The sequence below is a fragment of the Hyla sarda genome, chromosome 8 (genome assembly GCF_029499605.1).
Source record: "Hyla sarda isolate aHylSar1 chromosome 8, aHylSar1.hap1, whole genome shotgun sequence".
NCBI classification, from domain to species: Eukaryota; Metazoa; Chordata; class Amphibia; order Anura; family Hylidae; genus Hyla; species Hyla sarda.
The window spans coordinates 24,542,951-24,567,583 of NC_079196.1; the positions used below are offsets into that span (position 1 = coordinate 24,542,951).

Consider the following 24,633-nt stretch of genomic DNA (forward strand, 5'->3'; position numbering starts at 1 on the left):
ATAGATAGATATGAGATAGATAGATAGGAGATAGATAGATAGATAGATAGATATGAGATAGATAGATATGAGATAGATAAAACTGTTGTATGTCTTCTATTTGTGTATTGAATAATACAGTTTTAGGGTTTCTATGTTCTTCCCCATCTTCCCTTCCTTTACCATAGAACACATAGATATACCCATAGATATACCCCTAGATATACCCATAGATATACCCATAGATATACACATAGATATACCCCTAGATATACACATAGATATACACATAGATATACCCATAGATATACCCATAGATATACACAGATATACACATAGATATACCCATAGATATACACATAGATATACCCCTAGATATACACATAGATATACCCCTAGATATACACATAGATATACCCATAGATATACACATAGATATACCCCTAGATATACACATAGATATACCCCTAGATATACACATAGATATACCCATAGATATACACATATATATACCCCTAGATATACACATAGATATACACATAGATATACCCATAGATATACACATAGATATACCCCTAGATATACACATAGATATACCCCTAGATATGCACATAGATATACACATAGATACACACATAGATATACCCATATATATACACATAGATATACACATAGATACACACACACACATGCTTGAAAAAGACCTCATTGAGAAGGTTGAGACATTGCTTCACAATTGGGCGAATAAAGTTATTTTTGTATATTTGGATCGCTGGAGTGCCGCCCTATTCTTTCTTGGATACATATATATTTATACCCATAGATATACCACAGATATACCCTTAGATATACCACAGATATACCCATAGATATACCACAGATATACACATAGATATACCCAAAGATGTACCCATAGATATACCCATAGATATACGCATAGATATATCCATAGATTTACCCATAGATATACCCATAGATATACACATAGATATACCCATAGATTTACCCATAGATATACCCATAGATTTACCCATAGGTATACCCATAGATTTACCCATAGATATACCCATAGATATATCCATAGATATACACATATATATACCCATAGATATACCCATAGATATACCATAGATATACTCATAGATATACCCATAGATATACACATAGATATACCCACAGATATATCCATAGATATACACATAGATATACCCATAGATATACCCATAGATATTCCATAGATATACCCATAGATATACACATAGATATACCCATAGATATACACAGATATACATATAGATATACCCATAAATATACACATAGTTATACCCATAGATATACACATAAATATACCCATAGATATACCCATAGATATACACATAAATATACCCATAGATATACACATAGATATACACATAGATATACCCATAGATATACACATAGATATACCCATAGATATATCCATAGATATACCCATAGTTATACCCATAGATTTACCCATATATATATACACATAGATAAACCCATAGATATACACATAGATATACCCATAGATTTACCCATATATATACACATAGATAAACCCATAGATATACACATAGATATACCCATAGATATACACATAGATATACCCATAGATATACAAACACAAAAATTGCAGCGGCACATCTTATCAACATTTTTTTTATTTATTTTTTTACTTTAACTTTTTGATCAAAACGTGTCCTCCATCCACCACGTGGAGGCGGCCATTTTCGGATGGTCCCTAACATACAATATGAGTCTAATACTCACAACTCTCACCTGTGCTGTGCATATAGCCTCTTGACTGGGTGACCTGCTAGATCAAAAAAAAAAAAAAAAAATTTTGATAAAATGTGCCGCTGCTAATTTTGTGTTTGTATACTTTGCATTTGCCACAGCAGCATGCACTCGTATATCATGTAGTTGTGCTGGCTATTTGTGATTTTTGTTGTATGCTACTTTGAGGGAATGGCACCCTCTCCAGCCGTGCACCCCTCCCCCTTTTTCCAGAAGGGAGTTTAAATGTTGAAATTGATGGTTGATCTAGCAGGTCACCCAGTCAAGAGGCCATATGCACAGCAGAGGGGAGAGTTGTGAGTATTAGACTCATAATGTATGTTAGGGACCATCCGAAAATGGCCGCCTCCACGTGGCGGATTGGGGACATGTTTTGATCAAAAAGTGCGCTGAGAGCCTTTAAAAAAAAAAAAAATAATTTTGATAAAATGTGGCGCTGCAATTTTTGTGTTTGTATACTTTGCATTTGCCACAGCAGCATGCACTCGTATATCATGTAGTCGTGCTGGCTATTTGTATTTTTTGTTGTATACCCATAGATATACCCATAGATATACACATAGATATACCCATAGATATACACATAGATATACCCATAGATATACCCATAGATATACCCATAGATATACACATAGATATACCCATAGATATACCCATAGATATACCCATAGATATACCCATAGATATACCCAAAGATATACACATAGATATACCCATAGATATACCCATAGATATACCCATAGATACACCCATAGATATACCCCTAGATATACACATAGATATACACATAGATATACACATAGATATACACATAGATGTACCCATAAATATACCCATAGATATACACATAGATATACCCATAGATATACACATAGATATACCCATAGATATACCCATAGATATACACATAGATATACACATAGATATACCCATAGATATACACATAGATATACACATAGATATACCCATAGATATACACATAGATATACCCATATATATACACATAGATATACCCATAGATATACCCATAGATATACACATAGATATACACATATATATACCCATATATATACCTATATATATACCCATAGATATACACATAGATATACACATAGATATACCCATAGACATACACATAGATATACCCATAGATATACCCATAGATATACCCATAGATATACACATAGATATACCCATAGATATACACATAGATATACCTATATATATACCCATAGATATACCCATAGATATACCCATAGATATACACATAGATATACACATAGATATACCCATATATATACCCATAGATATACACATAGATATACCCATAGATATACCCATAGATATACACATAGATATACACATAGATATACCCATAGATATACCCATAGATATACCCATAGATATACACATAGATATACCCATATATATATACCCATATATATACCCATAGATATACACATAGATATACCTATATATATATATATATATATATATATATATATATATATATATATACACCCATAGATATACCCATAGATATACACATAGATATACCCATAGATATACCCATAGATATACACATAGATACACCCACAGATATACACATAGATATACACATAGATATACCCATAGATATACACATAGATATACCCATAGATATACACATAGATATACCCATAGATATACACATAGATATACCCATAGATATACACATAGATATACCCATAGATATACACATAGATATACCCATAGATATACACATAGATATACACATAGATATACCCATAGATATACACATAGATATACACATAGATATACCTATATATATATATATATATATATATATATATATATATATATACCCATAGATATACACATAGATATACACATAGATATACACATAGATATACCCATAGATATACCCATATATATACACATAGATATACCCATAGATATACACATAGATATATCCATAGATATACACATAGATATACCCATAGATATACACATAGATATACCCATAGATATACACATAGATATACACATAGATATACCCATAGATATACACACACATGGATATACACATAGATATACCCATAGATATACACATAGATATACACATAGATATACCCATAGATATACACATAGATAAACCCATAGATATACACATAGATATGTCTGGCCATGTCGCTGGCTCTTGTAAATATAGTTTATGGTTTTCTCCTTTCCGCCATCATGTAGGGAGGATAAGTCCCACAATCCTGTCCTTATACAAGAATGAGATCTGCGTTCCCATCCACCATTGGTGTAGCAGCTACATACAGCACATATTGGTGTCCACTGCATATATATTACTGTGTATCATGATGATGGCTGAAGAATCTATTCAGGACCGGACATAGGTCCCGTATACATGGGTGGGATATCTCCTCTGACCAGGCATGTGCCCTATTAGATGAGAGTCGATGGTGAAGGGGGGGTCACCGATAAGTCTTTATGCCTTGCCTATTGGTTTCACATATAGGGTAGAGGCAACAAGAGGAGTTGACATATAACTGTGTATACCCTCTAATAGTATTGATACATGGTTGTAATAATAATAATAACAACAAAACAACAGGTGTCCCTTGCAACTTTGTTGCTTGGCCACCTAAGTATAGTAAAACCCCTCCAAATGACCCCTTCTTTAGAAGACCACCCCCTTCCACACCAGATTTTCTTGTGACCACACAGAATGCATAGGGGCCATTTTCCCCATAAAAGACCTCTATTGGGTGAGATTTTGGGTGGTCTTCTCAAAGAGGTTTCACTGTAATAATAATAATAATAATAATAATCAGATAGCAAAGTATTGTTGAACATTGTACGTACGGATGTGGCAGAGCTGAATTTGACTTTTTTTTTTTTATCAACTGGTGCCAGAAAGTTAAACAGATTTGTAAATGACTTCTATTATAAAAATCTTAATCCTTCCAGTACTTTTTAGGGGCTGTATACTACAGAGAAAATGTCTTTCATTTTGGATTTCTCTTCTGTCATGACCACAGTGCTCTCTGCTGACCTCTGCTGTCCATTTTAGGAATTTTCCAGAGCAGGAGAAAATCCCCATAGCAAACATATGCTGTCCTGGACAGTTCCTAAAATGGACAGCAGAGGTCAGCAGAGAGCACTGTGGTCGTGACAGAAGAGAAATCCAAAAAGAAACGCATTTCCTCTGTAGTATGCAGCCCCTTAAAAAGTACTGGAAGGATTAAGATTTGTTAATAGAAGTAATTTACAAATCTGTTTAACTTTCTGGCACCAGTTGATAAAAAAAAAAAAAAAAAAAGTTTTCCACTGGAGTACCCCTTTAACTCTTAAAGGGGTACTCTGCTTCTCAGCTTTTGGAACAAACTGTTTCAAACCATGGAGCTGATGCCGGGAGCTCGTGATGTCATAGTCCCGCCCCCAGGCAGGGGGCTATGACATCACAAGCTCCCAGCGCCGGCTCCAGCGTTCAGAACAGTTTGTTTCAAACGCTGAGCAGCGGAGTACCCCTTTAAGGCCCACATTGGTTACACATCTGGATACTTTTCTAAGTTAAGATAACACATGGAGTCACCACGATGATGGAAGTTTGGGTAACCACAAAGGGGGTGGAGGCTGTTATCATAATATGGAGTCCTAGATGTAGGTGGTCGGTCACATTGTTTGTATTATGGTTCATTACAGCTATGGCCGGATCATGTCCCATAATGGCAGAGATGGGGAGTCCCAATAATACTACTAAGGTGAATGACTTAATATTAATAATAAATATTCATTAGGAAATAAATAAAGTTCCATTTGATAAGAGGTTTCAAAAAGAATAAGGTAAGTAGCAAATTGTATAGAAATAATAAAACTTTCATAGTTAAAACAATCCTATTATTAATAAAGACCAGTAACGACAGTAATCACAATAATTAATAAATAAACAAATAAATAAACACAGAATGACTGCACAGGACAAGAAACCGAACACAAAGATCATCAGCTTATTTCTTAAATGTATAATGTATTTTATCTATCTATCCATCGATCTATCTCATATCTATCTATTTCATATCTATCTATCTATCTCATATCTATTTCATATCTATCTATCTATCTCATATCTATCTATATATCTATCTATTTATCTCATATCTATCTATTTATCTCATATCTATCTATCTATTTATCTATCTATCTATCTATCTCATATCTATCTATTTATCTCATATCTATCTATCTATCTATCTCATATCTATCTATTTCATATCTATCTATCTATCTATCTATCTATCTGTCTATCTATCTATCTCATATCTATCTATTTATCTCATATCTATCTATCTATCTATCTCATATCTATCTATTTCATATCTATCTATCTATCTATCTATCTGTCTATCTATCTCATATCTGTCTATTTATCTCATATCTATCTATCTATCTCATATCTATCTATTTATCTCATATCTATTTATCTCATATCTATCTATTTATCTCATATCTATCTATCAATCTATCTCTCATATCTATCATTTTTCTATCTTAATATCTCATATCTATCTATCTATCTATCTCATATCTATCTATCTATCTTTCTCATATCTATCTATTTATCTCATATCTATCTATTTATCTCATATCTATCAATCTATCTCTCATATCTATCATTTATCTATCTTAATATCTCATATCCATCTATCTATCTATCTATCTATCTCATATCTATCTAATATCTATCTATATATCTATCATCTATCTATCTATCTATCTCATATCTATCTATCTAATATCTATCTATATATCTATCATCTATCTATCTATCTATCTCATATCTATCTATCATCTATCTCGGTGGTCCCCAAACTGTGGCCCTCCAGATGTTGCAAAACTACAATTCCAAGCATGCCTGGACAGCCGTTGGCTGTCCATGCATGCTGGGAGTTGTAGTTTTGCAACATCTGGAGGGCCACAGTTTGGGGGCCACTGATCTATTTCATATCTATCTATCTATCTATCTGTCTATCATCTATCTCATATCTATCTATCTATCTATCTATCTATCTATCTATCTATCTATCTATCTATCAATCATCTATAACACTGAGATTACACATGCTGCTGGTCATGGTGCAGTTTTTTAAGCCAAATCCAGGAGTAAATGTAACACCAGTAATAGGAAATATATAAGAATGACTTTTTCTTCTCCTTCCTGCTGGATCCACTTCTGTCCCCACAAAATGCCTCAGTAACGTCCTGTGTGATTCCAGCCTTACTAAGTATAATCATTCTCCCTATGTGTATTTATTTGTCTTTACACTCAACCCAAGAGAACAAATTTACAGAAATATCTGTTGTTTCAGGAACATCAATCACCAAAAACAAAAGGAACAAAAAGAAAAACACAAACAAACAACTGCTGGAACAGTAACACAATACGGAGAAGATGTAAGATACATACAAACCTACAACAGGTAACACAAACACCAGCCCCAGGACATGAGCCTAATATCATGGGGATGTGACTGCACTACACATCAAATATTCATCACAATCAAGAGATAATACACAGAACACAGGAGCCGCCTATTAAACTACAGTCAATGTGATATTGTATTTGTAGATGTAGCAGAGCTAAATGTGTTATGTGGTTGTATCAGGCACCAGGATTAGTCACCGTGTGGGTAACAATCTCTACTAAATTATAGAACAATGAGTCAATGAGCTCAACTATACGATCAAACTCAGCAGTGCTACATCTATCTATCTATCTATCCATCTATCTATCTATCTATCTATCTATCTATCTATCTCATATCTATCTATCTATCCATCTATCTATCTATCTATCTATCTATCTCATATCTATCTATCTATCCATCTATCTATCTATCTCATATCTATCTATCTATCTATCCATCTATCTATCTCATATCTAGCTATCTATCTCATATCTATCTATCTATCTCATATCTATCTCATATCTATCTAATATCTTTCTATCTATCTATCTCATATCTATCTATCTCATATCTATCTATCTATCAATCATTTATCTATCCATCTATCTATCTATCTATCCTCTTATTCTATCTATCTATTTACATATCTATCTATCTATTTCATATCTATCTATCTATCATCTATCTATATCATATCTATCTCACATCTATCTATCACATATCTATCTAATTATCAATCACATATCTATCTATCTATCTATCACATATCTATCTATTTCATATCTATCTATCTCATATCTATCTATCTCATATCTATCCATCTATCATTTATCTATCCATCTATCATTTATCTATCCATCTATCTATCCTCTTATTCTATCTATCATCTATCTATCTATTTATCTATCTATCATTTAACTATCTATCTATATTATTCTATCTATCTATTTACATATCTATCTATCTATTTCATATCTATCTATCTTATATCTATCTCACATCTATCTATCGCATATCTATCTATCTATCTCATATCTATCTATCTGTCTCATATCTTTCTATCTATCTATTTCATATCTATTTATTTATTTCATATCTATCTATCTCATATCTATCTATCTCATATCTATCTATCTATCTATCTATCTATTTCATATCTATCTATCTATCTCATATCTATCTATCTATTTCATATCTATCTATCTCATATCTATCTATCTATCTCATATCTATCTATCTCAGTGTTTCCGCACCAGTGTGCCTCCAGCTGTGGCAAAACTACAACTCCTAGCATGCAAAAAGCTGTCTGGGCATGCTAGGAGTTGTAGTTTTGCAATAGCTGGAGGCACACTGGTGCGGAAACACTGATCTATGTCCTATCTATCTATCTATCTATCTATCTATCTGTCTGTCTATCTCAGTGTTTTCCAAACAGAGTGCCTCCAGCAGTTGCCGAAGGCTTTGCAGGCATGCAAGGAGTTTCAGTTTTGCAACAGCTGGAGGCACACTGTTTGGAAAGCACTGAGCTATCTCATATATCTTTAGCTATATATTTATATTCTATCTTGTATCTATCTTTTATTTATCTGTCTATCTATCTAACCTATTTTATATTTATCTATTTATCTATCTATCTCATATCTATCTATGTATCTCATATCTATCTATCTTATATTTATCTATCTATCTATCTCATATCTATCTATCTATCTATCTATCTTATATTTATCTATATATCTGTTCTTCTTTACCCAATACCCTATTCATTTCAGTTTTTCACGCCGACCGTTCGGTAAGTTGTCTTAAAGGAGAAGCGCACAGACTTACCAGATGGAGGAGACCCTTGAGCAGGAGCAGAGAGAAGAGCTGTAGTTCCATCTTGGGCTTTCAGGGGTCTCGGAGACTATTTCATGAGCTTGTGTCCTTTAGTTTTCACCAGAAGCCACATTGAGTAGACTGGGAATGTATCGTGGGCGTCCTACAGGCAAGAACAACACCTTATAACAATGAGAGCCATGAAGACACAGAGGCAGCAGAGCTGAGTTTGTCATTCGGCACAACTACAGAAACACCTCTGTTTCGTATGGAACTAGGCGAAAGCCAACGTTAACGCGGTACAATGGCTCATGCACCAATGGACATACTTAGCTCTGCTACATCTATAACAAGAAATCATTTTGCACTGTAAAAAAAAAAAAATAATAATAATAACAACAATAATAATAATTGCCATTACCGTTAACTCAGACTGTGACCCCGCGATAATTTATTCCTCTTTCCAGGTCCCATGCAGAACTTAAAGACATCGTGTTCTCCCCGCTTCGGATTGTAAAATATACCGTGCGCCCCAAGAAGACGTAGTGCAGGTTTTGCCAACTTTGCCAGGTATTGCGGCCGGAGGGGATATAGTTAAGTAAATATATGCATTGTTGTATGGGAAGCAGTTGTGTCGTAGTCGTATTCCGGCTCGTGTGCTGCTCCCAGGCTCATCTCATCGCAGGCATCCCCATGTAAGCAGCTGGATGACAGCACTGCACCTAGTATCCAGCTCTCAGCGCTACATTAGTGTCTAGGCACACCTCCGCGCCTGTCACTGGCAGCCTGGTACCCCACCGCTCCGCGCCTGCCAACGCCACTTTCTCCGGAGTGTCTCGCATGTGACTGCTCAGCCTGCACTGCCGCTCTCACATCCCAGCCCTCACTTTTAATTCATCTCCCCGTCCATTGTGGAGTCTGCGGATTCCTGGCATGTGCGGCTGGAGTTCTGTGTCTGGAGCAGCGTCCTGCTGGCAGCGCTCTGATTGGTCGCTCCGCTCGCCTATATACCGGGGTCTGACCAACTATTGATTTATAGATTACAGGTTCTTGTTAGGAAGGAAATAAAAAAGTCAATGGAACATTGTTTAAAGTATTTTTTATTTTTTTGTGTGTAGGGAAACTATGAAAAATGGGAAATCGAGAGGAACTGGATAGTGATTCTAATATAAGAGAAATATAGAATTGTAGTAACAAATGTATCTGATCTTCTATTCATCTATATATTGTTACTTACACCTGCACAAAGGTAGCACAGCTGAAGAATAGTTTTACATGGGACTGCCTGTTTATTAACTACAATATGTAAATGATTTTCAAATCTTTATTTATATATTATTTATATATCTATATTATTTATATATTTATTTATATATCTGTCTATCTATCCATCTATCTATCTATCTCATATCTATCTATCTTTCTATGTATGTCACATATATCTATCTATCTGTCTATCTATCTATCTCATATCTATCTATCTTATATCTATCTATCTATGTATGTCACATATATCTATCTATCGTCTATCTATCTATCTATCTATCTATCTAGTTATCTATCTCATATCTATCTATCTATCTTCTATCTATCTATCTCATATATATCTATCTCATATTTATCTATCTATCTATCTATCTATCTATCTATCTTCTATCTATCTCATATCTATCTACCTATCTATCTATCTCATATCATATCTGTCTATCTATCTTTCTATGTATGTCACATATATCTATCTGTCTGTCTGTCATATCTATCTATCTCACATCTATCTATCTATCTATCTATCTATCTATCTCATATCTATCTATCTATCTCTCTCATATCTGTCTATCTATCTTTCTATGTATGTCACATATATCTATCTATCTGTCTGTCTGTCATATCTATCTTCTATCTATCTATCTATCTATCGATCTATCTATCTATCTTATATCTATCTATCAATCTATCTCATATCTATCCATCTATCTCATATCTATCTATCTCATATCTATCTATCTATCTAATATATATCATATCCGTCTATCTATCTATCTCACATCTATCTATCTATCTATCTATCTATCTATCTATCTATCTATCTCATATCTATCTATCTATCTATCTCATATCTATCTATCTCATATATATCTCATATCTGTCTATCTATCTTTCTATGTATGTCACATATATTTATCTGTCTGTCACATCTATCTATCTTATATCTATCCATCTATCTATCTATTGATCTATCTATCTCTAACAGAGTTTCCACTTATATCCCTGTAATCCCTTACCATAGTTTCCTCTTTGTGCTCTGCAGGCTGATCCTGAGCCTTCGCTTAAAGGGGTACTCCGGTGGAAAACAATTTTTTTTTTAAATCAGCTGGTGCCAGAAAGTTAAAACAGATTTGTAAATGACTTCTATAAAAAAAAAAAAAATCTTTACCCTTCCAGTACTTTTTAGCAGCTGTATGCTACAGAAAAAATTATTTTCTTTTTGAATTTGTTTTTTTGTCTTGTCCACAGTGCTCTCTGCTGACACCTGATGCCCGTATGAAGAACTGTCCAGAGCAGGAGAAAATCCCCATTGCAAACCTATGCGGCTCTGGACAGTTCCTGACACGGACAGAGGTGTCAGCAGAGAGCACTGTGGACAAGACAAAAAAGAAATTCAAAGAGAAAATAATTTCTTCTGTAGCATACAGCTTCTAATAAGTACTGGAAGGGTAAAGATTTTTTTTAAATAGAAGTCATTTACAAATCTGTTAAACTTTCTGGCACCAGTTGATGTAAAAAAAAAAAAAATTCCACCAGAGTACCCCTTTAACCTCTGAGTAATGAATAGCACTGACACAAAACTCACTTGAAACTAACTTTTTAGTGCACTAAGAAAACCAACCATGCCTGATTTAACAAATCAGTAAGGTATGGCCATTGAGTGCCTTCATTTTGTGCATATTGAATAGATGAAATCAGGACTATACAAAGTGTTTCTTAGAGTAAACAACCAAATATACTGGAGGATGTATGTCCGGCACCGTAAATATTCTAAGAGTAGGCTGAAACTCTAAGGATGTCAATAAAATGGAGATTAAGGTATTTTATCTATACGTGAGTTCAGGGTGCCCTGTTGTGGAACAGGGAAAGGGTTTCAGGCTTACCCTTCCACAGGTAAGAGGACTTTTTTGCTACCAGCTCTGGATCTTGTTCAGCTTGCTAGCAGATTACTCTCAGCTGCTGCAGCACTCTTGGGGACCAGATCATTACAGGCTGTTTCCTCTGTGTTCTCTCTTTCTGCAGAATTGATGACTCCAGGATGGCCAGAAGCACATATCCAGACTCCTCCTTCCCTATCTCAAGTCACTGTTTAGTTAATTTTCATGTGCAGTCCACCATCTACTGGACAATCCATGTAATTGCAGGGTATTAAAACAACAGTAATGCCAGGGGTTATATGCTCCCCCTTGAAAAAATATTTGCATTCAACTGGCAAGTTCTAGCTAGGAGGCTTCCAAATATAGAACAGTTGGTTGTGTCAGCAGGCATAACTGGTCTCTCCTATTTTATCATACACAAAGCCACATTCTGGTGTTGTGTCTCAGTTCTTGCTGTGGAAAAGGGTCTTGGGACCGTACCTGGGAAGGTTCAGCTCCTGCCTTGCCATTGGGAAGGTCCCCAGAGACTTAAGACCTTGGCTCTTCCCTAGAATTAGAATCTCTAAAAGGAAACACAGGCACATAACACAGACTTTCTGGATTTAAACCTGGAGAACTACATGGTACAGGAGGGGTTCTAACACTTTGAGGAACCATGGGGGTAGAAGGGGGCACTTGCTTAGTTTCCTCAGCAGGTGAAGACAATCACTGATCTCTGATCACTGATACTTTCCTCCAGTTCTTCACTACTCCTTTCCTCTTCATTGGTACAGTGATCCCTCAACTTACAATGGCCTCAACGTGCAATGGTCTTTTCTGGACCATTGTAACTAGAAACCATCCTCACCATACAATGCTACGGAAAGTCCAGATCTGTGAAACATATCCATTGCTTGAAGATCCGACCAATCAAAATGGACATTCACTGGTAAAACACCTGTATTACTGAAGCGTATGCACTGAACTCCCCTACAGTACAGGGAGGTATTACATGTTCTGTACTCTTATGCTATGCCACAGTTAGCTGCTCCTTTGGACACCATGTGAGGACAGCTCCATTTTACTTTTTTTGGACATTGTGTGATGTACAGGACCCTGAAGAAGCCACTGTCCTCTACATAGACAGTGATTACAGCTCCCAGCAGATCTTTATTACTTTTATATGTAAGGAATTGCTTTATCTATATTAGTTATCTACTTATTTTTCATTAATCCTCACATTTTCCTATTTTTGGATGACATTTTGGTGGCTTCAGAACCAATTAGCAGGTTTCCATAGAGTCATGGTCTCAACATACAATGGTTTCAACATACAATGGTCGTCCTGGAACCAATTAATATTGTAACTTGAGGGACCACTGTATAAACTACTGGTAGCAGATGGTTTCTATACTAATCCTTTATTTGGTCCACTGGACCCTTGATATTGTACACTGGCAGCCCCTTCAGCTAAAAATCTGCTTTGAATAGAGTATATTTCCATCTGTCAGCGCCAGTTTTGTGTTTACCAATTACTCGTAGGTTTCAGAGAACTTGCTCAGATCTCCCAATGTCTCACTTTGGCATCATACCTTCTTTTGTTCTGTTCCTCCAATTTTGCTGCAGCTCTGGCGGACAGCTCATAGGCCCTGTCAGAGTTTTGTTTGAGGTTCCGCACATATTGAAAGTGTGAGATTGAATCTGTTCCATCCCAACGAGCCAAATATTGGTAATCGAGCATCTCTTCCAAACAACAAGAAATAGGGTGAGAATCCTGTAGATTCATGTCTTGAACAATTATATGCGTGGACGATGGCTTTCATGTGTTTAGGAGTCCATAGCATGTTTAGGAGAGTCCTACTAAATGAGTCCTACTCAATCACTGTGCATGCTCCTCTGGGTTGGAAGGTGTTGTTGTGGACTTATGCACCTGCAACATATCCAATAGTTAAATATAACGACAAAGGCATGTACGTGCACTTACCGCTCAGCGGAGACAACTCGGCTTGAAGGTCCGGTCCATGGAAGGCTGGGTCACAGCATCGGTGCAGGTGGGTGGGCGCTTGGAGGCTACGCCGGCTGTTTCACACGTGTATGCGTGCTTCTTCCGGCCTTAAAGGCCGGAAGAAGCACGCATACACGTGTGAAACAGCCGGCGTAGCCTCCGAGCGCCCACCCACCTGCACCGATGCTGGTGCAGGTGGGAAGAAGCACGCATACACGTGTGAAACAGCCGGCGTAGCCTCCGAGCGCCCACCCACCTGCACCGATGCTGTGACCCAGCCTTCCGTGGACCGGACCTTCAAGCTGAGTTGTCTCCGCTGAGCGGTGAGTGCACGTACGTGCCTTTGTCGTTATATTTATTGATACTTCATCTTCTTCGTATGTGCACCCCGCAGGAGACTTAACATGGGCCACTGATGTTATGCAACAGTCGTGCTTCAGGTGCAGTAACACTTTAGAGTGCCCTCTCCATTTCTGGTATTTTGTTTTGTATATCCAATAGTTATTTGATCAACTTACTCTTGAAGTCTTAGTCTTATTCGGTTAGGTAGACCATAATGTATGAAATACTTCTGCCAAATGAGCTTGGCTAGAGTCTCAGCCTTCTGATCTTTAGTATGAAAGTCTTGAACATATATAGTAAAATGGTCCGTTACCACCAGAACATTCCTGATCCCCTTGAAATCGTTTTCAATGCAGAGATAATCCATGCACACAATATCCAGGGGTCCCATACTTCTTAGACGGTCTATGGGGGAAGCCCATGGTACCTATGTGGTAGTAACCAATGTTTTCTGTCAGGGTGATCATAAAATGTCACAACCTTATAAAGGATTCAGTCTTCCAGACATAATCTACCCCACCCCCTTCAGTACAAATGTTTCTGACCTATAGAGAGAGAAGTTGACAATTTAGAGATCTTAGGTTTCATTGCCCTGGGAACTGTCCCTATAAACCAGGTCCGTGACTGGCTTTTCCTCTTGTCTTCTTGGACCACTGTTGAAGCTTGATCGGAGTGTGGCATACCTCTGGTACTGTTTCTAAAGAGTGACTGTTGGAGTCTATCAAAGAATTCTTCTTGTCTCTTGGCCACTACATACATTGACAAAGGGCTCCCCCCATACAGGAATTTCTGCCCACTCCTTATTTTCTCGTGAGTAGGAAGTCCAGGTCTGCGAGACAGGGCATCCACACTAAGGTTCTTAGGGAAGTAGCAGGAGTTTCTGTGACTCCTTGCGGCATTCTGTTAAACTGGTATAATCCCAATGGGCAGATGAAAGGTGATTTTCTCCTGATCCTCCTTCCTCATCAGTACCTGATAATACCCAGACCTCAGGTCAAGCACACTAAACCACCAGCTTCCAGAGAAAGTGTTCAGCAATCCTATATCCGGGGCAATGTGTACTGATCGGGCACAGTCTTCTTGTTCAGGGTGCAATAGTCTACACACAGCACCATTCTTTTTCCTCAATACCATGATGGGTGAGGCATACAGACTCCTGGACTCTGTGATGATGCTGGCTCCTTCAATCTGTTGAAGTATGTCCCGGATGTCTTCCACATCTCGGGGAGGTGTTTTTCTTGATATTTCTCTGAAGGGGTTAGAAAGTCTTATAGCATGGGTGGCACTCCTAGAACACCTCACATCCATTTCTTATCTCAAGAAAACTCCCACTCGGGTGGCTAGTTAAGAACGAAGGCTGTCTTTCCACTGTTGTGGTAGAGGAGAATCGTTCAAGTTAAAATCTTCCGGTGCTTTCACATGATCCTTCTGTTCTGCATTCATAGACATGATGGACGAAACTTATTCTAACAAGTGAATCACACCAATCTTCTGATGATGATCAATTAGTATCTACATGGGTGTTAAATTCTGTATTATCACAGGAAAGCTCTCACACCAATTTTTCCACCAATCCTTTTCCCCAGCTATGAGAGTCCACCATTGTTTTTGATCCACTTCAGACAGGAACTCGATGAAGTATTGTCCGGTTCCCCCCCAAGATTTCACTGTGCATGGAGGCTATGGCCCATAGAGTTTTGGTCTTGCCAGGCTTCACAAATACAGTTTCTTTCCCTGAATAGTGGCATGACTCTGTTTTAATTTCTAGGGCCATTCAATGTCACTCTTTCCCTAGGACAAGGCTGACCTCCATCAGCCGAGCTATAGATACATCTCCCCCTTCTGTCAGGTAGGCCCTAAATACCTCCTGTACCATCCTTGCAATGATACCCAAGATTATTGGGGCACACATTTTCTTAGCTGCAGGGCCTATGAGAGCTTCCAAATCTATAGGGCAAATCATTTTGGTGTTTAGCTGGAAAATGGTCATAGTCACTCTAATGCCTCCCTCCACTGGCTGAGCTGGAGACCCCACTCCCAATAACTCAAACTCTCCTTCAGGTTCCATGGGAATGTGTTTCAAATGACGAACATGGAAATCTCTTTAAATGATAATGACTTGGAATCCTAGTTCTAGAAAGGTTGAAGCATTAATCTCTTACAATTGCAAATGTATCAAGGATTAAAGCCAAATCTTGGCCCCCACAGATAAACTGTCCGTGTCTTGATCTACCTAAGTTTGGTTGCCAGTACCTCCACATCTGTCACCGATGAACTGAAAATGCCTTGATTTTTACATTTAAAGAGGTACTCTGCCCACAGATAAGATGTCTGATCTCTGTGCCACACCCGGAATTCTAAACAGTATGTTTACTGCTGTCCGGAGTCGTGGTGTCACGACACGCCCCGTCCATCCATGTCTATAGGAGGGGGCGTGACAGCTTTCACGCCCCCTCCTGTAGACATGAATGGAGGGGGCGTGGTGTAATGTCATAAGGGGACGTCACAAGGGGGCACGGTGTGACATCATGTCTCATGAAACAACCTTCTTGGAGTCTTCATGCGTTGTCCCCCACTAGCAGTAGGAGGATCTGCTCGCTCTAGCAATGGTTTACACATGAGCTCTAATTCAGCCACCTTTTTTCTAAGGGCCAAAGGTTCTATATCCTCTTTCTCTTTCCATGGGGGAGGTGGACACATTTGGTCTTCCAATCTTGTTGCTGTATTTATGATTGTGGAATAGGACAGAACTTTATCATACAACTTGGCTCTTAACAGGATCATGATCGAATCATTGGTCAAACCCTCTCTGAAATCCGGTGACTGCTCCTTTATGGAATCATTTTCCAGAGATTGATATAGTCAGTGACTTTCTCATGTTCCCTCTGTTTGGTGGCTAGGAACTTAACCAACAGACCATCCAAATCTTTCGATTTCCTATAAAAATTCTGTAAAACCTGCTGGTAATCTTGCACAGAAGCTTGTCCATTCATTCCCCTGCACAGCATTATCATGTCTGCAGCTGGAAAATGGTGCACTAACCATTGCTTCTTTATGCTATCTCTATAGGACCATTCCTCCAACAATAGCATTATCCTTGCAGACCTTAAAGAAAAAATGTCATCCTATTCACCCAAACTAAGCCCAATACACCGGGTTATAGTTCAGACCGATGCAGAGTCTCTGACTTATATACATACTAGGGATGAGTGAATTGAATTTGATGAATCTGTATTAGTCACGAATTTCAGGAAAAATTTGATTTGTAACGAATGCAAATATCTCTGTGATTCGATGGTGCAAATCCTTTAATTAAACTCCATTTAGTACGGTCTAGGCTCCAGGGACATCTAAAATGGCGGATCCACATGTGAGGGCATGGGGCAAGGCAGGAAGGCGGGTAGGCGGGATGACCCTGAATCACATGCAGCATGCAGCCTATAAGCAGCCAGCCACCCTTGTGATGTCCCAGCCCTATATAATCGGCAGCCATCTTGTTGTCAGTCACAGAGAGCAGTGTGTGTTGTACAGAAAAGTATTTTTACAGCAGCGATTCACCTCCCAGTAACATCAGTGTTCTATTGCACAGAGTGAGGGACAGAGAGCAGTGTGTGTTGCACAGAAAAGCTTTTTTACAGCAGCGATTCACCTCAAGCCCAAATCCAGCCTAGAAGCACTCATAGGGAAGGGAGTGAGATATAGAGAGAAAGTGCAATTTTGGGTGTAGTATACAGCAACTGTGTGCTGCAGCACTGGTGTGTACAACAACTGAAAAGCTAATAGTAGCCAGAAGGTTAGGGTGAGCAGAAAATTAAAACCTATTGTCCTCTATCAAGTGTAACCTGTGCGTACATCTAAGTGGTGTACCATTTTGTTCCTATTAAAGTCTTAAGGGCCTAGATACTGTGAAAGGCCAGGCAAAAGTTCACACCTGCTGGTGTTCTAGACAAATACTGTTTTTAAGCATACTCGAGCGCATTGTCCTCCCCTCATAAGTGCATACCACTTACGTACATTTAACTGGTGTACCATTTTGTTCCTGTTAAAGTCTTAAGGGCCTAGATACTGTTAAAGGCCAGGGAAAAGTACACACCTGCTGGTGTTGTAGACAAATACTGTTTTAATAGTAGTGGTGTATATTGTCCTCCCCTCATATATGCACTAAGTATGTCAGGCAGAGAAGTGCCAGGACGTGCTAAGAGAAGTGTCATAGGCCTAAATTCATCAGGCAGAGGTAGCAGCAGACTAGGGGCGAGTGGCAGCAGGAGTCGCAGCGAGAGGCCTGAGCTCCTGTTATCAGGTAGCAATCGTGTCTCGACCAGCAACCCATCTGCCGTCATCTATTGGTTAACATGGTCATCCACTTCCTCACAAGTGACATCTGACACCCCCAGTCAACAGTCGGTGGGTTCCTCAGACACAACCCTCATTTGGTATATCTTATGCTGCGGGTTCAGCTCCACTATTTAGTGAGGATGATCTAGAGGACAGTCAGCAGCTACTGCCCAGCCAAGAAGTGGAGGAGACATCTGCCGCTTCCTCCACTAGGCAGGCAAGTAGTGATGAGGAGAGTTGCGTGGGAGGTGGTGTTGCAAGCGTTCAGGCTCCTGAAGCAGACACTGTTGTGGAACTTGAGGGTAACATCAGTGACGTGCAGACACAATTTCATGATGATGAAGCCGATCGCACTTGGGAGCCGGGTGCAGAAGGGGCTTCATCATCATCAGGAGAAGAGTGCCTGTGAGGCAGCAGCTGAGCCAATAAGGTGGTAGCATGGTTAGCAGTCAGCATGGTGGCAGAAGTGGAAATTCTGGAGCCACACATTCCCGGGGTAGACCACCTGCTTCGCGGCAGCCTACCTTCTCGGGAGGTAGTAAAACAGGTTTCTGGAGTTGTAGCAGTCAATTAGTGTGGACTGTTGGTTGGAAAATCAGCTACTCGGCGGTGTGGCAGTTTTTCATCAAGCATCAAGGATGTTAACCTGGCCACATGCAAGATGTGACGGCAGAAGGTGAAGCGTGGCCAGGGTCCCAATGTTGGCACCACAGCCCTGCGTCAACATATGCAGCGTCACCATAAAGTGGCCTGGGAGAACCGTGGCTCCTATGTGGTGGTCCAGCCTGCTGCATCACCCAGTGGCACGCTGCTCCCACTTTCAGCCAGCCAAGGCTCCACCACCTCAGCTGAAGGGAGTAGTGTGTCATACCCATCTTCTGTCGCTCCAGATGCTTTGCTCCTCCTAATTCGAGTCAGTCTTCTGCCAGCAATCCATCGGCGAACCCGAGGTGGAGAGTCCCAAGCCATCATTTCTTGGCGAAGAAGGCAGTACAATTTTGTGGAACAGAGGGTGGGTCAGCCACTATCTGATCTGCTATTGCTGCCGCCAACTCCACACTGTGTCATTTAGCCACTATATGGTCTCCTGATGCTTCCGCCACCTCCAGGCTGGGTCACTGTACCGCCATGTGGTCTCCTCATGCTGCTGACACAGTAAATTTAACTTTTTAGGTTCATCTATTTGAAATCTTCAATTTAAATGTTAAAAAATATCTTTAATCTTTTCAATTCTGAGGCCCTATGGTCTCGTCAGGCTGTTGCCACCTCCAGGCTGAGTCATTCAGCCACTATATGGACTCCTAATGCTGCTGCCTCCTCCACGCTGTGTCATTTAGCCACTATAGGGTTTCCTCATACTGATGCCACCTCCAGAGGCTCTCATTAAGCCAGAAATAGCCATTTTTTATACAGTTTCGCCACAAATATATTTGGACCGAACTCAATCTTTTCGGAAAATTCAGCGAATCGGTCGAACCGTATTTTTCAAAAAATCTCTCATCTCTGATACATACCTTCAGTCTGGCGCCAGGACCCTCTGAAGATCGGCTTCTATCTGTGCTGAATTGCGTGCTGGAAATGGGCCCGCCAGCTGGATTTAAATATTCATGGTCGCTGGTCATGTGAATGTTTGTGCCTACTGAGCGCTCACGTGACTAGCGACCATGAATATTCAAATCCAGTGTGCATTACAGCGCCGATAGAAGAGGCTCTTCAGAGGGACTGGGCGCCGTAGAGAAGGTATGTATATTAGTCAGAGAGCCCACATCGGTCTCCTGTTCACCCGCACTATAACCTCTAAAGAGGCCTGTGGAAAATGAAAGAAGCAATCTGATTGGTTGCTATGGGCAACTGCACCACTCTTCCTCAGCACAGGTTTTGATAAATCTCCCCCAATAGGCTATGTCTGTTTATGTGAATAGGATCCTGTCTGTTGCAAATGATTTGGTCTATGCTTTATTACATTGTGCTATTGAAGTTAAAATCAACTTTAACCCCTTAAGGACATTGGGTGTAAATGTACGTCCTGATCCGCTGGGACTTAGTGCACCAGGAAGTACATTTACGTTCTGCACATGACCCGAGCACCAGAGTGGTGCTCACCTAATGCACGACGGGTCCCGGCAATTGCCCTGTTGTCCGTCATTAACCCCTCAGATGCTATGATCAATACATTTTGTAGTAAAATGAGTGATGTAATTACGAAGTACAGTTGGTCACGCAAAAACAACCCTCACATGGGTCTGGGGATGGAAATATAAAAGAGTTATAATTTTTAGAAGGCGAGGGGAAAAAAGAAACGAGAAACACAAAAATAAAATTGGCTGTGTCCTTAAGGGGTTAAAACACAATAAAACTATGGTTAACGAAACTATGGTTTTGTTAAAGGATCAGCTGATCGGCATCATGTTTTTCCAGCTACAGTTTTTTATGTGAATTATGCGTAGTTGTCATACTTTACCTGTCTGCAATAAAGCTATGTAGATCTTATGAGTGCTTATGATCTATATATCTGTGTTCCCTGAACTACTGTGTGGGAAAAAAAGCCTCAATGATGTTTTCTCTACAGCGGACACACTAAGATGGCGATCTAACTATCTGGTATCATCATACCACCTGCCATCCCATCATCAGAATGCCATCCTCTGCCCCTTATTGTCCCCTGATGATTGGGGCAAGAAACGCGTTGGGACTACTTTGAAATCAGAAAACTTGCCTGGCCTTGGGTCTAAGCTAAGTAGAACCCTTTGTACTCTGATAATCCCTTATGGGTTTTATTTTCAGTAAGCCTGGGACAGCATTGACAGATCTACCTGCCTCGTTCAACAGCCTCAGAAATCATTGTGTCTGCCACACCCCATGTTCCATATATGTGTACCATCTTTTACAGGTTGTGGCAGGTAGCTGAATTGATACAGCAGAAATCTCAGAAATCACTATTTTTGCTACACACCAGGTCTGAGATATATGTGTACCACCTTTTACAGGTTGCGGCAGGTATATGAATTGATACAATAACCATAGAGGTAAAAATCATTTTCTCGTTTATGATAACCATTGATTTCTTTGAGCTTGCGTTCATTTGCAGGTCTTGTTAACATACATTTATACATATGTATTCCGTCTCCTCGCTCATCATCATATGCAGGCTGCCTTATTTTGTATTTAGGTATATACACACCTCTGGTTTTTGGTTTATAGGTCACGACATGCTGACCATATGACAAACTATATATTATTTTGGACACATTTAAGTCTAATAATTTATTAAAACATGTCAGTGCAAAGGTCCACTTATGCTATCAACTGTTAGAGAGTACATACCTATTAGTAAGGAGTCATTTACAGGATATCATTGATTTCCATTCTATAATTTGAGTTGTGACCATAGGTCAATTCTTTCCTTCTCCTATCCCTATATCTAGATAGCATTGATTTAGTGCGATAGTCAACCTCCTTCATGTCTTTACTTAGGGTGAGTGTAGGCAACTAGGGGTAGGTTCCTGTGCGGGGCCTTATCAGGACGTACACTCCGCCTAGGGTCAGGGGTAGCATCAGGGCCCCAATTGATAGGGCTATCAGGTAGCGGCCGCACATCCATAGGCCCATCCCCCCCTGCCCCATCTCTCCTTTAGTTTTATTATTTTTGCAAGTCTCCAGATTGGTTGGAGCAAATCGAAGCAGATACGAGACACTGCTTCCTATTTTATATCATGTTGTTTTTGGTGTTGGATAAATACACAGAACTTTTTGGGTGTTTTTTTTTTTTTTTTTTTTTTTGTTAACCGTTTTTAGTGGATATAAAAAAAATAAAAGTAAAATTTTAGTGTCCTTCTGTAATCTTTACTATAGAGAGTGGTCGCCCTGATAAAGTCCATTTTGACACTTGAAGGGTCCGTTCACACTGAGTAATTCAAGAGGAATTTACTCGAGTAATTCCTCTTGAATTCTCCGCTCCAAATGAATGCACATCTCCTCTGCCCATAGACTTTAAAGTGGTCCTCCCATGGAAAACTTTTTTTTTTTTTTTTAAATCAACTGGTGGCAGAAAGTTAAACAGATTTGTAAATTACTACTATTAAAAAAAATCTTAAACTTTCCAGTACTTTTTAGGGTCTGTATACTACAGAGGAAATTGTTTTCTTTTTTGGAACACAGAGCTCTCTGCTGACATCACAAGCACAGTGCTCTCTGTTGACATCTCTGTCCATTTTAGGAACTGTCCAGAGCAGCATGAGAGCACTGTGCTCGTGATGTCAGCAGAGAGCTCTGTGTTCCAAAAAAGAAAAACATTTCCTCTGTAGTATTCAGCAGCTAATAAGTACTGGAAGGATTAAGATTTAATTAATAGAAGTAATTTACAAATCTGTTTAACTTTCTAGCACCAGTTGATTTAAAAAAAAAAAGTTTTCCACGGGAGTACCCCTTTAATGTTTTTTCCGCTGTCCTGTTCACACTGTGGAAATTCCGCTAGTGGAATCCTGACGCTGAATTACTTTCTGCTTGAAGAAAGAACATCAGGGAGCAGAATCCTATAGAAGTCAATGGTAAAAAAAACAAAAATTCTGCCCGACATCGTTTTCGAGCGGAATGCAGAAAAGTAGATTAACTAGCCCCCTCCTTCATTCCTCTTCATTTCTGCATGGAAATTCCGCTTGATGGATAAAATGACAGAAGGCAACAATTTCCTGACCGAATTCATTCCTCGTGAATTCCTCAGTGTGAACGCACCCGAATACTAAATGCAGTGAATACACACGTGGATCATCAAAGTGGCCGGAATACAGAACCTGAATATTTGATGAAATCCCCCATGGCATAGTATAAAAAATGGTAATCTAATCTGTTTAAAGGGTACCTCTCATCAAATAAACTTTTGATATATTTTAGATTAACCCCTTAAGGACTCAGGGTTTTTCCGTTTTTGCACTTTTGTTTTTTCCTCCTTACTTTTAAAAATCATAACCCTTTCAATTTTCCACCTAAAAATCCATATTATGGCTTATTTTTTGCGTCGCCAATTCTACTTTGCAGTGACATTAGTCATTTTACCCAAAAATGCACGGCGGAACGGAAAAAAAAATCATTGTGCGACAAAATCGAAAAAAAAAAAACATTTTGTAACTTTTGGGGGCTTCCGTTTCTACGCAGTGCATATTTCAGTAAAAATTACACCTTATCATTATTCTGTAGGTCCATACGGTTAAAATGATCCCCTACTTATATAGGTTTGATTTTGTCGCACTTCTGGAAAAAATCATAACTACATGCAGGAAAATTTATACATTTAAAAATGTCATCTTCTGACCCCTATAACTTTTTTATTTTTCCACATACAGGGCGGTATGAGGACTCATTTTTTGCGCCGTGATCTGAAGTTTTTATCGGTATGATTTTTGTTTTGATCGGACTTTTTTATCACTTTTTATTCATTTTTTTAATGGTATAAAAAGTGACCAAAATACGCTTTTTTGGACTTTGGAATTTTTTTTGCGCGTACGCCATTGACCGTGCGGTTTAATTAATTATATATTTTTATAGTTCGGACATTTACACACGCGGCGATACCACATATGTTTATTTTTCTTTTTTTTACACTGTTTTATTTCTTTATGGGAAAAGGGGGGTGATTCAAACTTTTATTAGGGAAGGGGTTAAATTACCTTTATTAACACTTTTTTTAACATTTTTTTTGCAGTGTTATAGGTCCCATAGGGACCTATAACGCTGCACACACTGA

The 24,633-nt window shown here is 38.8% G+C and overlaps 1 protein-coding gene across 2 annotated transcripts in view; it reads right to left on the reverse strand.

Annotated features, from left to right (window-relative positions):
• The window catches only part of NXPH2 (neurexophilin 2), a 207,250-nt gene that overhangs the window by 138,746 nt on the left and 43,871 nt on the right, over window positions 1–24,633 (reverse strand). The window contains exons 1-2 of one of the 2 annotated variants that reach the window (XM_056534531.1): window positions 9,511–10,303; window positions 9,102–9,252 (exon numbers count right to left, since the gene is read on the reverse strand). In XM_056534531.1, the coding sequence (XP_056390506.1) occupies window positions 9,102–9,152 (51 nt within the window). In that variant the 5' untranslated portion in view covers window positions 9,153–9,252; window positions 9,511–10,303. Of the gene's footprint in view, window positions 1–9,101; window positions 9,253–9,510; window positions 10,304–24,633 lie in introns of those variants that run through there. The other variant, XM_056534532.1, reaches the window with a different exon arrangement.